Source organism: Lipotes vexillifer, unplaced genomic scaffold (genome assembly GCF_000442215.2).
Source record: "Lipotes vexillifer unplaced genomic scaffold, Lipotes_vexillifer_v1.1 scaffold966, whole genome shotgun sequence".
Lineage (NCBI taxonomy): Eukaryota > Metazoa > Chordata > Mammalia > Artiodactyla > Lipotidae > Lipotes > Lipotes vexillifer.
The window spans coordinates 737,907-753,599 of NW_006795769.1; the positions used below are offsets into that span (position 1 = coordinate 737,907).

The 15,693-nt window shown below is 63.7% G+C and overlaps 1 protein-coding gene across 1 annotated transcript in view; it reads left to right on the plus strand.

The window, feature by feature from the left end:
• The first annotated feature begins 8,425 nt into the window (after positions 1-8,425).
• Positions 8,426-15,693, plus strand: part of CTBP1 (C-terminal binding protein 1) — a 16,447-nt gene continuing 9,179 nt past the window's right edge. The window contains exons 1-2 of the mRNA XM_007467885.1: positions 8,426-8,618; positions 10,010-10,164. Of these exons, the coding sequence (XP_007467947.1) occupies positions 8,612-8,618; positions 10,010-10,164 (162 nt within the window). The 5' untranslated portion in view covers positions 8,426-8,611. The remainder of the gene's footprint in view (positions 8,619-10,009; positions 10,165-15,693) is intronic.

A 15,693-nucleotide genomic window follows, 5' to 3' on the forward strand; every position in this document is an offset into this window, starting at 1 on the left:
GGGCGCGGGCCCCGGCTTTTGTGTGCGAGTGCGCGTGCGCGCCGGCGTCCGCGCGCTGGCGCCCGGGGGCGGGACCGGGGGGCGGGACCGAGGGAGCGCCGTGCGCGTGCGCGGGTTGCTGCGTGCGCGTGCGCGTTCGCCGCCGCCCCGCCCGCGCAGGTGGCACAAAGGGGCGCGGGGGCCTAGGGGACCCCCGCAGCCGGGACTTCGCAGTCGGTGCGCAAGTCCCGCCGGCCCGTCCGTCCTGCGGGCCGGACTGGCCGGGTCCCCGCTGACGGGGCCCCGCAGGGAGGACGGGCGCGCCGGTGACCCCGCGTCCTTCGGGGCCGGACCTCGGACCCGAACCGGCCTCTCTGCGGCTCCGCGGCTCCGGGTCTTCCCGCAGGCGATCTTTACTCGCTTTTGAAGGGACGTTTTTGAAATGAAATGACCGTTTTGAGCTCTTTACTCGTTTTGAAATGACAGAAGTGATGCGTCAGCTGGGAGGCGCGCAGTTCCCGCTCACCCGGCAGAGGTGGCGGCAGGGCGCCCTTTTCTTTATGAGTCCGTTTCCACCTGAGTAACGGGACAGGTGTGACCCGCTTCCGTTTGTCCCCAGGCACCTTGTGCCCTTCCTGTTTTGAAAGGTGTCAGGAACAGGCCGCCTCCGTGCCCCAGGTAGCTCTGGGGGCCCTGAGCCTGGGGCTGGGGGGCGCAGGCCGGGCGGGGGGCGCCACGGGTGGTGTTGGTTTGCCGGCCGTTGCCCTACGCCCCCGTCAGGCCACTTCCGTGTCATGCCCAACTGTCTTTCCACCCTTGCACAGCCCCAGCCTCTCCAGGCTTCCAGCCACCGGGCTGGGGCCTCCTCATGGTAGAGGCGCATCCTGTCGGCAGGGGAGGGCCCCCACCCTCAGCTTCCAGCGCCACCACCCTGCCCCTGGGGCCTGCAGATAGGGGCCCCAGGCTCCGAGGCCTGTGGAGGGAGGAGCTGCTGCGGCACCTGAGCCGCGGGTTTGGATGGAGCTTCCTCTGGCTGGTGCCTGCCTGTCCCGGAAGGGTGCAGCGGCCCTGGGCTTGCCGGGAGGACGGCCTTTAGCTGGCAGCCTCTTAAGCCGGGAACCTGGCCGGGGCAGCCCCTTTCTCGTGATGCTCTTCTTAGTGGAAGGTTAGGACAGGTTTGCTCTTGGGAAGTGGGATGGCGTAGGCTTTCTTCCAGGTGCTCTGAGTTGAGTAGTCACGAGGGTAGGCCTCTCACCCAGCTCCCACTTCTCTGGGTGGCTGGAGAGTTGGCTTGCACAAAGGGGGTCCAGAGCCGGGACTGCCGGTCGTATCCCATGGGGGCGTCCTCCACCTCTCCAGGACCCCCCCACTTTTCAAGAGAGGCAACTTTATTTCTATAAAAACATACACAGGCAACTCAGGAGAAAGCCAGTTCCCAGCAGTGTGGACGTCTGGGGTGCCTTGTGGGTCAGTGTAGCCTGTCTACTCTTGAATGGGGCAGCATCCTTCAGCCTCTGGGGGAGTGACCACAGCAGCCAAGAGCACAGAATTGTCCCTGGGGAAATCCCGGCTGAGCCCCTGACCAACGCATGGTTATGGGCCGCTTATGTGACTTCTCTGTGTCGTGTCTGTAAAGTGGGGATGGAGCGTGTGAAGAGGTGGGATCACATGAGTGAGCGTGTGCCAGGTGTTGGGGGTGGAGGGACAGGGCCGGGGGCAGGGCTGAGGGACAGGGTCTCCACGCAGCAGCTGTGAAACATCCCTCTGGACGGTAGGAAGGCGACATTCCCTAAGTTACGGGTGGCATCACGATGAATCCGCCCCAACCTGCGTTCTTTCGACGTGGATGACGTTCTTGTTTCTGGGATTCTGAGCATCACGAAGGTAGCCGAACACGCACACACGTGGGCGTAAATGAAGATGGTGAAAGAGGTGAGCACGTGTGGGGAAGTCTTGGTGACGCATCCTCGTCTTTTGTCACAGTTGTTATCTAGCACGCGTGGGGGGCATTTTGTGCTTTCCGAGGAGTTGAGAAGTTGAGGCTGACTCTGGCCGGTGGTTCTGCTGGAGGTTTTATGTGGCCACGTGTTGCCTGCGGGAGCGCCTTGGCCTTGGCTGCAGGGGCTCAGCGCCCACCCCAGCCAGACTCTGCCCGGGGCAGCATGGCGGACCCCAGCCAGACGGCTGGGCTGTGGGGCAGCGGGGCGAGCTGGAGAAGGCTGGCTGCTGCTGGCTCTTGAGGCAGAGTGACGGGGCAGGCGCAGGGCCGCCCTTGGGTCCTCAGATTCCTGTCTCGGGAGGTGGCTTTCCGGAGGGCGTGGCAGGTGGTCAAGCTGGAGGGCTGGTGCTGGCAGAGGGGCTGGCTTCACGCAGGAGGGTGGGGAGGTGTCAGGGGCAGCGGCCGCCAGCGGTGCCAAGGAGTTTGCCTTTCCTGCTGCTGAGCGGTGCGCGTGACAGGCCCCGGCTGCGGTGACTGGGGCTCTGCGGTGTGCGGGCCAGAGGCCTGGTGGAGTGAGGAGAGCACACTCTCGCCGTGGGCCCCGGGGAGACTGGCCGTTGGACGGGCGGTGGGGCCAGAGACCCTGTCCGTGGCTGCCGCGTTTGGGGCCTGGATTGGGGGGGCAGTCACTGGGGCTGGAGAGGAGCAGAGGCCGTTTTGGGGGCGAGTTCTGGGTGCGCTCAGCTTAAGATGCTCATCGGTGCTGTGGAAGGAGGCGGGAGCTGGCCTGGGACCCTGACCCAGTGCTCAGGGCGTGGTGTGGCCGAGGGCCGGGTTCTCAGGAAGCCTGGGCTTCCTGCAGGCCCTGGTGCCAGGGATGCGCCGTGATGGGTCTGGGGGGCTCAGCGACTCGGGTGACCCCAGAGCGTGCCAGCTGCAGCCCCTGGACCCTCCGAGGGTAGCCCCACACTGGGGAGCCGTGGCTGAGGACGCGTCCTAGGTGCGTGGTGGGGGGTGGGGAGGGCAGCAGGGCCGCGCGGCCAGTGTGTGGAGCTGGGCAGGAGGGAGCGCGAAGACGATGCCAGAGTGTCCACGTCCCCCCGTGCGGCTCCCCGTCGTTGGCGTCTTCCCTTAGCGTGGAAAGCAAGTCACAGCCCAAGTCCCCTTTCATCCTTTCCCGTCCCCTCTTGTTCCCGCCTGTTTCGCCGTTCCCTCTTGCTGCTGCGTGGCGAGGCTCAAGGGAACCATGTACCGGTCCTAGGGTCTGGGCAGGTTGTTAGGGCAGCCGCCTGCCAGGCCTTCATCAAGCACCCTCCTTTCGGGCCCGACCTGGGTGGCGGCTGGCACAGACATCCACTTCGGCCCCACAGGTCTGGCCACTGCCCGCTCCCGGCGTTTGCCCGGGAGCCGGGACAGCCCAGGGCCGCGGCGCTGCCAGCTCTTGGCACGGGCTTCCTCTCTCAGCAGCCGCGCTGGCCCCTGCGTTCCCCTCCCCCCTTTACTGAGCCTCTGGGATGAGGGCATGCACTGCCTCTCCCCGTGGCGGGCACCTGGCGCCTCTGTGACGTGGGATGGAGCCGTCTGTGCGTCAGGCTGGTCATCAGAAATCCCTCCCTTCCCACGTGCTCGCGGGGCGCCCCCGGAAGCCTGTCCTGGCAGAGCTCGTGTTCTGGCCATATGGCCCCAGTGGTCAGCCGGCACCCACGTCCTTCCCTGAGCAGGAACCGGGCGGGCAGGAGGGGACCAGGGAGGCTGGGAGTGGTGGGAGGAGGTGAGGCCCGGAGGAGGAGGGAGCCCAGGAGTGCCACGTGTTGGGAGTGCGGGGCCGTGGCCGCGGCAGGTGCGGCCCCGCAGGCACGCTCACCCCGGCAGCACCTCCGCGTGGTGAGCAGGTGTCAGGAGAGCGGGGGGTGCTGGAGAGGGTCCACGTGAGGACGCGATGGGCCCTCCTGCGCCCAGAGCCCCGGGTCTGGGGCTGACCATGGAGGGCGTCTGGACACCCGGGAACCCGGGGCCAGCCTCACGCCCTCGGGAGATGACCCGTCTGCTCCTTGGCTGTCCCATCGCTGAGGGGACAGAGTTTCCGTCCTGACAGGCGTCCTGGCTGCCAGCCACCCGCTCCCCAGGGTGGCCCCTCACCACGGTCACTGAGGTCACAAAGGGGCTGGGGCCGTCCCTGTCATATCTGGTCCCCAGAGTTTCTTTGCAAGGAGCCGGCCCTGCGTTGCACCCTCCCAGATGGGGTCCAGTTTCTAGTAAGGGGGAGGGGCAGGTGTGTCTGGAATCTGGCCAGGGGGCTTCCGGCCAGAACCCCGTCCCTGCCACGCCCCCAACCACGAACCGAGCCCCTGGCTCACCTGGTGGGGGAGGGGTGCGGACCCTTGTGGCTCCCGAGAGACAGGCGGGTGAGTAGAGGGCAGGAGCCCCTGAGACTCATGCAGTCAGCACAGGGCGGGGGGGCCAGGCTGGCGGCACTGCACCCACCGGACGCGTGGGACGTGGCCTGCGTGCCACCCCCAGATCCACGCCTGTTGGCCACGGGCCTTGCTCTCTCTAGCCATCCTTCACTCCCTCTTTAAACATGGGGCTGTTCCCCCGGAGGGTAGAAGGTCTCCTGTAGGTTCCTGTGCAGGGTGTTTGGGGCAGCGGTGGCTGTAGGAGGTGGCTTGGTGGCCTTGAAGTCCCTGGGGCTACCTGCTGGCCTGCTCTGGGCTTAACCGTGACCCTCCCCTCCCCTGGCCTGACCTTGTCCACCCTTCAGCGCACCCCCCTGCTGCCCTGTGCGTCCAGGGCTCTCCCACCGGTGTCTTGAGCAGTGAAGTCACTCACGGGGCTTCTGTTTGGCTTATTTCTAGAAACAAGGTGCAGCTTACTGTTTTCACCCATGAGCGTCCCCAGCACGAGCCCAGAGGCTTCTTGCGACTTTGGGCTTGCTGTGATTTCAAGCACAATTGGACGGTTGAATCCCTGTGTCTTGGCCACTGCTGGACGCTGCCATCCTGCCCACAGGGCACTGGGGCCGGGGAGGGGAGAGCCAGACTCACCCAGTCTGTCTGCAGTGCCCACCAGAGGTCGCCTCCTGTATGCACGTTGGGCCTGAGACATGCCCAGGGCCCTCCGTCTGTCCAGGCTGGCCTCTGAGGCCCACCAGCCGCTCCTCTGGGCGGGCACCCACCACCCCCATGGGGTAGCAAGGATGCATCTGACTCCTTTTAGGCTGCTCAGCATTGGCAAAGCAAAGCTTCCTTTTGAGACCATTTTCACAAAAGGATTGGTGGGCGGTGGACATGGGAGAGCCCAGGGTTCCTGGTTGTTTCACCAGGGCTGGGAAGACGCAGTGCTGGGCCGCACTTGAGGCGTGTGAGCCCCGGGCCCTCGGGGGACAGGGAACCGTCTTGGCCGTTGGTATGTAGCGGGCGTGTAGGGACCCTGCTGGCTGGTGGGACCGCGAGTGAGCCAGGGAAGGCCCGGCTGGGCGCTGTCCTGCTTCCCAGTGCAGCTGGCCCTGGTTCCTCCAGGGTTTAGGGAGGGGACTGAAGAAATCCTCGTGACCAGATGGCTGGCTGTGACTTCTCTGGGGTCTCCATCACCTGCACACACTGATCTCCTCACGTGTGGTTCCCGGGGACCCTCGGGTAGGAGGGCAGGGCACCCACATCGGCCTGACTCGGCTGTGCGGAGGTGACTGCTGTGGTGCTTTGCCTGGTGCTGCCACTGCAGTTTAGAATGAGTTTGGGGCCAACTTTGGAAGAGACGATGGGATCAGTGGGGCCTGGGTTGCAGGTGTTTGAGGTCCTGGAGCTCGCTCTCCTGCCTCTGCCCAGTTGGGGCCACGGCGGGGGTGCCCACTCGCAGTTGGCAGCATCCACCCCGGCTGCGGTGTGGTCGGTCAGCAGGAGCGAGGCCAGCGTCCTTGCCGCCCAGCCCAGGCGCCCCACCCCCGTCGCTGTCCCCGAGCCCCTCCTGTGAGAATCAGGGTAGGAAGGTGAGGCTGGCCTCCAGGTCGGCTTGGAGTGAGAGGAGGGCCTGAGGACTGGCACTGAGGGTCCCTGAGGTTCTGAGGGTGTCGTCCTGTCCTGGGGCCGCCCTCGGGGCCGTGTCTGGGGTGTGGGGTGACACCTGCTGCCTTACGGCTTGCTAAGTACGGTTTTCACCGGAGGAAGTTAGATCAAAGGAGCATCCGCTGTTTGCAGGTGGAAGCGTTCCGATTCCTTGTGTTTGGTGATTCCGGAGAGGAGCGTGGCTGCATGGGGTGGGGCCCGGCGTGAGTTGCGGGAGCTCTGGTAGCGCCACCCCTCGGGCACGAGTCCCTTCGCGGTGGGGCTGCTGTCCACGCTGCGTGGCCCGGGAGGCAGAGCGGGTGCGGCGGGACGGGGACCTGGGCCAGGGCGTCATGACCCCCGCCTGTGGGAGCGCGGGGGGCCTTGGTGCACGTGGCCGCATGGGGCTGAGAGGGGCCGAGGCCGCCTGGGAGCCGGTGGTGAGGTCAGTTCGGGTGCTGGACACCCACTGGGTTGCAGGCACTGAGGGCCGCCGGCGGCCCGTGGCTGCAGGCTGCACCCTGGCCCTGCCGCCCGTGTCCTGGGGTTGTGGGCTGTGCCTGGCTGGCTGGCTGGAGCTTTTCAGGAGCGGCTGGCCAGTCCCCGCACAGGGAACCGTCTTGGGCGTTGGTATGTAGCGGGAGTGTAGGGACCCTGCTGGCTGGTGGGACCGCGAGTGAGCCAGGGAAGGCCCGGCTGGGCGCTGTCCTGCTTCCCAGTGCAGCTGGCCCTGGTTCCTCCAGGGTTTAGGGAGGGGACTGAAGAAATCCTCGTGACCAGATGGCTGGCTGTGACTTCTCTGGGGTCTCCATCACCTGCACACACTGATCTCCTCACGTGTGGTTCCCGGGGACCCTCGGGTAGGAGGGCAGGGCACCCACATCGGCCTGACTCGGCTGTGCGGAGGTGACTGCTGTGGTGCTTTGCCTGGTGCTGCCACTGCAGTTTAGAATGAGTTTGGGGCCAACTTTGGAAGAGACGATGGGATCAGTGGGGCCTGGGTTGCAGGTGTTTGAGGTCCTGGAGCTCGCTCTCCTGCCTCTGCCCAGTTGGGGCCACGGCGGGGGTGCCCACTCGCAGTTGGCAGCATCCACCCCGGCTGCGGTGTGGTCGGTCAGCAGGAGCGAGGCCAGCGTCCTTGCCGCCCAGCCCAGGCGCCCCACCCCCGTCGCTGTCCCCGAGCCCCTCCTGTGAGAATCAGGGTAGGAAGGTGAGGCTGGCCTCCAGGTCGGCTTGGAGTGAGAGGAGGGCCTGAGGACTGGCACTGAGGGTCCCTGAGGTTCTGAGGGTGTCGTCCTGTCCTGGGGCCGCCCTCGGGGCCGTGTCTGGGGTGTGGGGTGACACCTGCTGCCTTACGGCTTGCTAAGTACGGTTTTCACCGGAGGAAGTTAGATCAAAGGAGCATCCGCTGTTTGCAGGTGGAAGCGTTCCGATTCCTTGTGTTTGGTGATTCCGGAGAGGAGCGTGGCTGCATGGGGTGGGGCCCGGCGTGAGTTGCGGGAGCTCTGGTAGCGCCACCCCTCGGGCACGAGTCCCTTCGCGGTGGGGCTGCTGTCCACGCTGCGTGGCCCGGGAGGCAGAGCGGGTGCGGCGGGACGGGGACCTGGGCCAGGGCGTCATGACCCCCGCCTGTGGGAGCGCGGGGGGCCTTGGTGCACGTGGCCGCATGGGGCTGAGAGGGGCCGAGGCCGCCTGGGAGCCGGTGGTGAGGTCAGTTCGGGTGCTGGACACCCACTGGGTTGCAGGCACTGAGGGCCGCCGGCGGCCCGTGGCTGCAGGCTGCACCCTGGCCCTGCCGCCCGTGTCCTGGGGTTGTGGGCTGTGCCTGGCTGGCTGGCTGGAGCTTTTCAGGAGCGGCTGGCCAGTCCCCGCAGCTGAGCTGGATCAGGGAGGACTCGGGTGCGCCCGAGGTTTGCGTCATGACCAGGTCGTCCTGCCCGCCGGGAAGGGCTGGGCAGCTCTCTGGGGAGGACTCCACCTGAATCTGGCCCTGGTCCCGGGACACCGCCCGCGGGGCTCGCGGGTGGGGTACAGGAAGTGTCCAGGTCAGAGTCTGTGTCCCGGGGCCCTTTCCCCCAGCGGCCTGTCAGAAGTCCAGTCACCTTGCCCCGTCATGGACCCAGGAAGCGATGGGCCCCATGAGATAGTAGCTTGCGGAACTGGCCACAGACCCGCTTTCTGGGCCGTCCTGTCCCCAGGCCTCCCAGCTAGTGCACATGGTGGCATCCGGGCGGGGTCCCGGGTACGTGGCGGCAACCTTCGGGGTGAGCCTCTTACCTCTGCGTCCGAGCTGTGGCCCCGCCGGTCACTCCCACGCAGGGCAGGGCCTGATTCCAGGTAGGTCCCAGCCCGGCAGCCACGGGCCTGGAGTCAAGGTACAGGGAAGCCCCTCCTCCATGGACCTGAGGTTCGTGAGTCTAGTTGATCCTCAGTGGTGTTTAACGTGTCTCTTGTGTTTAATTTTTAGTCAGACTTTGACCCGGCGTGGGCTTCAGTGGTCGCCGTGGACGGGAGCCTAGGAGCTTTGGTTCGAGACAATTAAAGACGTGGGATGAGGATCCAGTGACAGGACGCGGTTCTGCAGGGGGATTCTGAAGATAGACGCTTTGAACAGTCGAATTCATGGTCGTGGAAGCCGAGCCCATATTAAGAGATGTCAGGTTGGTCGGGGCTCGGGAGAGCGAGGCCGCCGAGGCCGGTGTCTCCGTGGCCGTGGAGGAGGCGCCGCTCTGGGGCCCCCTGCGTGTGCTGGGGTTAGGACAGGGGCGTCCCGAGTGGGCGAGTCGCCCACGCCAGCGAGGCCTCGGTCGGGCCTGACGTTTGCCGTGGGGTTTGCTTCTGTCGAGGGAGGGGCGCCCGGCCAGGCCGCAGGTCGGCGCGGGGTTTCTTGGGATGTTCCCGTGGACACGCGGTTGGGAGCCCTCCCGGTCGCGGTGCCCTCCGTTGGGGCTTCCCGTTCTCTCTGACCGCTAGGCGCTTCAGACGAGGCTCTGCAAGCACCTTTCAGCTAAGGCACCTTCGCAGACCTGGAGGGCTTGGTTTCTTACGGTCGGTCGCGTGGATCGATGTTGGGCAAAGTTCCAGCTGAGTGAGGCTGGGAGCGGGTGTTTGTCACGCGCTAAAATGAGTAACGTCTTTAAGTGAGACGTCGCTGTTCTCCCAGTGGAGCTGGAGAGACCAGGGCACCATCTGCACAGGACTCCCGCCGTCGCACCACAGACAGAGGGGGCCTGGACGCTCTGCTCGTGACGCGGGGGGAGGTGACCAAGGAGGTCCTGGCCTTTGGACCTCACGCCAGGAGCCCTCCCGGCGGTCCTGGCGCCTTTGCCGCCGGTCCTGACGGCCGTGCGCTCTCGGGAGTGGTGGGCGCTGGCAGGCCGCCGCGGAACCTGCACCCGGTTCTCGTCCTGCACCTCGGGCGCCGGCTGCCACGTCCCAGGGTGAGCCTTGCGGGGCCGTGGTGAGGGGGTGGGCCGATGCGGCCACTGCTGTCTCGCGTGTCACCTGTGAAGCCCTCCCGTCTCCACCTGGGCCTCGTGTGGAGGGAGCGAGTTTTTAGTCTTTCTTCGCTGTCTCGTTTTGGGAAGGTGAGGGGTTCTGGCCTTCCTCCCGTGTCCTAATCCTTTTACCTTTACACTGTTTTTTGCTCCTCAAGCCTACAAGCAGAGGCGATGCTGGTGCTGGGTGGGTCCCTGCCGGGTTTTTGGGGGGCAACACCACGGCGTCGAGTGGAAGAGAAACACCGGGGGCGTCCCCGAGCCCGTCGTTCCAACCTGCGTGTCTGGACGCCAGCTGGAGCGCGGGGCTGCCAGGGGCTCTGCATCCCTGAGGCCCTGATCCGTGGAGGGGGGCAGTCACCACCGTCGGTGTCCACTCAGGCGGCAGTGAGCTGTGGCAAACACCAGTGTGTTTTCCTTCCTGATTTTTAACTTATTTTTGACAAAGATCCTGGTGGCTGGACACGTAGAATTGGAAGTTCTTGGGGTGGGCTGAGGTTCCAGCGGGGGCTGTGCTGCCGCGGGAAGCTGAGCATCCAGTCCTGTCGTTGCAGGCGTCCGACCTCCGATCATGAACGGGCCCCTGCACCCCCGGCCCCTGGTGGCACTGCTGGACGGCCGGGACTGCACGGTGGAGATGCCCATCCTGAAGGACGTGGCCACAGTGGCCTTCTGTGACGCACAGTCCACACAGGAGATCCACGAGAAGGTACCACGGGCGGGGGCGGGGAGGTGGGGAGCTGTGGCCTCGCCAGCGCTGAGGCAGGTGTCCCAGGGTTCCTGCCGGAGTGGGCAGGTGTGGCGCTGCCCTCACCACCTGGCCTGTCGGGAGGCGGGGGTGGGATGTCTCCATTATAACCAGTTCTCTCCCAGAAAGTGGCATCTGGGGATGTGGCTGCGGTGGACGGTGCTGGGGGCGGGCAGGCTGCACCTCCATCACCTGACTCAGGCTGCGGCAGTCGCCAGGACACCCCGAGCCTGTGCCACGTGGTTTGCAGCTCTCAGGTTCCCTGGGACAGGACGTATGTTAATCTGGTTTCTGTTTGTAGTCACAGCCAACCGGGTGCTTCAGAAGCACCTTTCTCCTGAGTCAGCTGAGGAAGCTGGACCAAGGTTTATAAAACCTAGGTGCTTCGGAGAGCCAACAGGGTCAGGAGAGGCCCCGATGCCACAGGGGTAGACAGGTTATGCCCGCCGGGCCGGGGCATCAGCTGTGCTGGAAGAGGCGGCTGAGAGGCTGGGGCGGCTTTGGCAGCCCCATGGGCTGGTGAGGTTGGAGCCCTGCTGGACCCTGGCTCTGGGCTGGACCCTTGGAGAAAGGACGAGCTGGAGCCAGATGCAGCTCACGTGTCCACCCACCGGCCCAGCAACGTCCACATCAAGCCCTGAACTTGGATTATAGGCAACCCTGTGCCCTATGCTCAGGTGGCTGGCAGAAGCAAGGGAGAGCGGTACTCTACGGGAAGAGACCGTAGGCCTGGGCCCCAGGTTGTTTCTGCAAATCACCTCCTAGCACGATGTTCATCACACAGTCGAAGATAACAAGATACTAGGAGAAGAAAGAACTGAGCGAAAACCAGCAGAGACAAAGGACTAGAGGGACCCACGGGGCCGGTGGGGTGTCTGCTGCTACAACCACAGCGTGAAAACCAAGCCTGAGCACTTCAGAAGGAGCTGGGAGCAGAAGACGTGACGATGGCAGAGGCTTCGGGGGAGTTTTTAGAAGATCTAGGAGCTGAAACAGCAAAGCTGAAAGTGAGAACTCACTGGGCAGACTCGACAGCCACTTGGGTCAGTGGCAGGACAGAGGCTTGGGGTGAGGGGGCCACGGTGGGGAGCCAGCCTCCGACAGAAGCCTCAGGGACTGAGGGGAGGGGATGGGCCACGGGCAAAATTTGATGAGAAAAAGGCTGACGATGGTTCAGAGCCGAGGGAAGGCAGCAGTAAGCGGGTGAGAAAAGTGCGGCAGCGTGCACGCCTGGGCGGCCTCTCCGGGAACTCGGGCTGGCAGTTTCCCAAAGCTGAGCAGGCTCGGGCCACCTGCCTGGCCATCCCAGTGCCAGTATTCCTCCCAGAGAAGCAAAGCACACGTCCACTCAGAAACCTCCCGCGAGCCCCCCCAGCAACTTTGTTCCTCGTGGCTGGAACCAGAGGGAACCAGGTGGCCTTCAGCCAGGGTACGGGTACCGAAGAGCCCCACTGGGCAGAGAAGGAAGGGTGAGCCACGGACACCGGCGTCGGCCAGGCCAGAGCAGCCAGCTCGTCAGGGTCACGGGCATTGTTACTCCAGCCAGCCACCATGACGGAGACAGCGAAGGGGACGGAGGTGCCAGGTTCAGGTGCTGCTAACACGTGGGTGTTTCTCTGTGGTGACGGCAGTCCTGCATTCTGTGTCCTGTTGTGAGGCGGCTACTCGAACAGACTCACGGTGAAGGTACACAGAACAGCCCACACGAGCAAGGACGAGACGGCCAAGGGCACTTGGGTGCACAGATGACCTCACCGGGCACAGGCTCGCTGCCCACCACGGGCCGGCTCGGGGACATGGGATCCCTCTCGTTCGTTGGCAGCTTCTTGTGAATCTTAAACTGTTTCAAACTAAAAAGATACTTTTTAAAAAACCAGTAGTGGAATGAAAAAGAGATATACCGAGAGAAATTTTTAAAAATTGTAAGCAGTACTAAAACAAGTTTTGCCAGTAAATTTGAAAACTAAACACAAAACGTGTTTTTTTCCAGAACTGTAACTTAGCAAAACTATTTCAAGTTAATGTAAAACCCAGGGCTTCCCTGGCGGCGCAGTGGTTGAGAGTCCGCCTGCCGATGCAGGGGACACAGGTTCGAGCCCTGGTCCGGGAAGATCCCACATGCCGCGGAACAACTGGGCCCGTGAGCCATGGCCGCTGAGCCTGCGCGTCTGGAGCCTGTGCTCCGCAATAGGAGAGGCCGCGACAGTGAGAGGCCCGCATACCGCGATGAGGAGTGGCCCCCCGCTCGCCGCAACTGGAGAAAGCCCTCGCACAGAAATGAAGACCCAACACAGCCAGAAATAAATAAAGGAATGAATGAATTAATGAATAAATGTTGACAGACCCCTGGGAAGGGGCATAGGGCCCTCAGAGCCCCACCTGACGGGCAGGCGGCATCCCCCCCGAGCCCTATGCCTCCTGACACCCACGGGAAGCCACAGCCAAGGCCTTGCCTGCCAGAGAAGAACAGGCAGAAAAAGTGTCCTGGGGACAGAATTTTATGCTCCTGACAGAAGACACGTTAGGACTGTGTAATTGGTGTCCTTAGGCCTGAGGTAACGCCTGATTGTACACCGAGCAGGACGCAGCGAGAAAGGAACCACAGGAGAACTAGAGGGAGCTCCTGGAAACTAAAATGGGAGCGGAAGCTTTAAACTGTAATAGGAAGCTCAGAAGACACAGTCAGGGGAAGCCCAGAGGAAAGATGGAAGCGACGAGGAATGAGGAGAGATTCGCAGACTCCTCAGGGGTGCCGTGCCCAGCTGGCCAGTGCAGCTGCTCTCAGGAGCCTCCCGTTTCCCATCCTGGGCAAGCACTTCCTTCCCCCTCTTTGCTGCCGGGGTGGCCAGATGACTAAGTGCAGCCAGGGAGAGGACAGCAGCCTTTGTGTGCAGAGCCACCTTCCCTCTTTCTGCTGGCTGGAAACCAGATGTGATGGTTGGAGCCTGGGCAGCCACCCAGACCACAAAAGGAAGCCATGTGGAGCCAGGGGAACCTGGGAATGGCGGGGCAGCAAGACAGGAGCCCAGGACCCCGGTGGCTCTGGAGCTGACACGGGGTCCGTGGACCACCTGGCTGCAGGCTTTGGCCTAGAAGGGAAATGTCAGCCTGTCTTACGCGTCACATCTGATCAGGGGTTTCTACCTCCTCACAGCTGGTTGGACGTCCGTCCGACGTTATTTGAGCGTTAAGGAGGAGAGACTGACATTTTCGCCACAACATGAGGAAAACTACCAAAGCTGAACGGAGGCTCCCGTGCTCCTGCCACGAACCCCGGACGAGTGTTGGGGGCCCCGAGAGGCCCTGCCATTCAGGATCCAGATTTCACCAGCGCCAGGGGTGGGGGACAAGAACCAGAGTGGCCCCAGCTGGGGGCGTCAAAGCTCCTGAGAGGAGGGTTTTAACCAGGCTCGCTCGCCCGCCCACACGCGGGGCCGGCGGAGGCGTTTCTCCCCTCCGCCGCTCTCTCCGAAGCTCCTCAGAGAAAGTCAGGTGCCCATGAGGTGGGGGTAGCCGTGGAAAAGGAAGACCTGGGGTCCCGTTGAGGGGCCGGGCCAGGGTGGGAGTGACACGGGGACACGCCTGGGGTTCCAGGGGCACCAGCGGGGGCCTTGTTGGAGTGGAGCACCCAGTCCCAGGAGGGATGCGCCGAGGCCGGGTAAGACATGAAATAAAATCCAAGGTAAACGCAGAAACAGGCATCGCAGCCAGTGGTGGGGTGGCTCCCGGCCGGTGGGACCTGCGGACCCCGGAGGCGGAGAGGAGTGGTCAGCCCGCGAGCCCTGGGGATGCTGGCCGGCGCCTTCACGCGCAGCCGCCGTCACCAAGAGTGAGAGGGGCGTCTGCAGGGAGCGTGTTTGCCCCTGGTCAGGACAGAACCGAACGTGGGCAGTTCTGTAGAAGGCACGTGTGGAAAGGAGGGGGCATCCGAGTACAAGGCAGTCAAAACAATCTCCCTGCAAAGAGAAATCACACAAAACAGGAGATTAGGGGTGAAGGAGACGTGTCTGCAGTGCGTGTAGCAGCCGGGGGGTGAACAGCTGGAACACTCAGACCTCTCAACCAACAGGAGGAAGACGATCCCACTAGGAAATGGGTGCGGGGGTGTGTGTGTGTGTGTGTGGACAAAACAGCGACCGCGGAGCAGGTGACACTGCCCCCCGACCCCCCAGGGACGAGCAAGACACACAGGGGCAGCCAGGCTGTCAGCTCGCAGGTCGGGTGGCGCTCCGGCAGGCCTGTGAGAACCTGTCTGCGGTCTTCAGCCCGCTGTCCCTCCACCTGGGCCATCTGTCATCGGGAAAGCCCTGGAGCTGTCTGGGAGTGTCATGCTTGGGGCCTCTAGCAGTTTTCACAGAACATGACCATCTGGAAAGATAAGAAGTCGCTGAGTGTGTGTGTGTGTGTGGGGTGTGTGTGCGTGAGTGAGTGATGCTGGGAGGGGAGACTCGGGCTGAGGTGCCCTGAGAGAGAGAGAGTGAGAGAGAGTGTGTGTGTGTGTGTGTGTGTGTGTGTGTGTGTGTGTGTGTGTGTGTGTGTGTGATGCTGGGAGGGGAGACTCGGGCTGAGGTGTCCTGAATGTGTATGTGTGTGTGATGCTGGGAGGGGAGACTCAGGCTGAGGAGGTGCCTTGACCAGTGGCCTGCCTCTGGTGTGGTGCCCAGTGAGTACCCCTCAGGCCCTCTGCTCTGAGCGCCTGGTCAGGTGGGCTGCGTTTCCTCCTGTGGACCTGAGGACACCAGGTCATTGACTAGCTGGTTACACAGCAGGTAGAGGCTGGCAGCAGTGGACGCTGGGAGGTCGGTGCCACACCGGGGGTGTCATGGCCACTTTGCAACCAGGAAAGGGGTCAGGAGCCGGCAGGAGCATGGACGGGGCAGTGTGGTGCCCGTGCAGTGCTCTCATCCTGTAGCTGGTACAGGGTGGGCGCTTCTCTGAGGGGAGCCTGGGCTCCCCTCTGAGAACAGTTCGCCGGATTACCCTGGGATTCAAGAGACGCTCAGTAAAAAAAGGACCAGGTGTGAAAAAAAAATTTACCCAGAAACGTACCTGGGTGACTGAGTCACACCCAGAAATGCAAATGAAAACTAAAATAACAGTTCCAGTTGGCGTGTGTCACACGGAGTATTTGGAAGTTGGGAATGCCTGGTACTGGGCGGTCGGTGATGATGGGCAGACTGTGCCCCGGGGGCAGCGGCAGCAGGATTGGAGCCTGAAGAGGTTCTGCAGGGATCCACTCACTTCTCACCTCAAGGAAACAAGCAAACGTGGGGTTTTGCTGCAGCGCAGCCGGCGCTGGAAGCCACAGTCTCCAGCTTTAGAAACGTTCAGACCGTCGTGGACCATCCCTGCTTAAAAGTGCAGCCCGGGGGCTTCGCTGGTGGCGCAGTGGCTGGGAGTCCGCCTGCCGATGCGGGGGACGCGGGTTCGTGCCCCGGTCCGGGAGGATCCCACATGCCGCGGAGCGGCTGGGCCCGTGGGCCGTGGCCG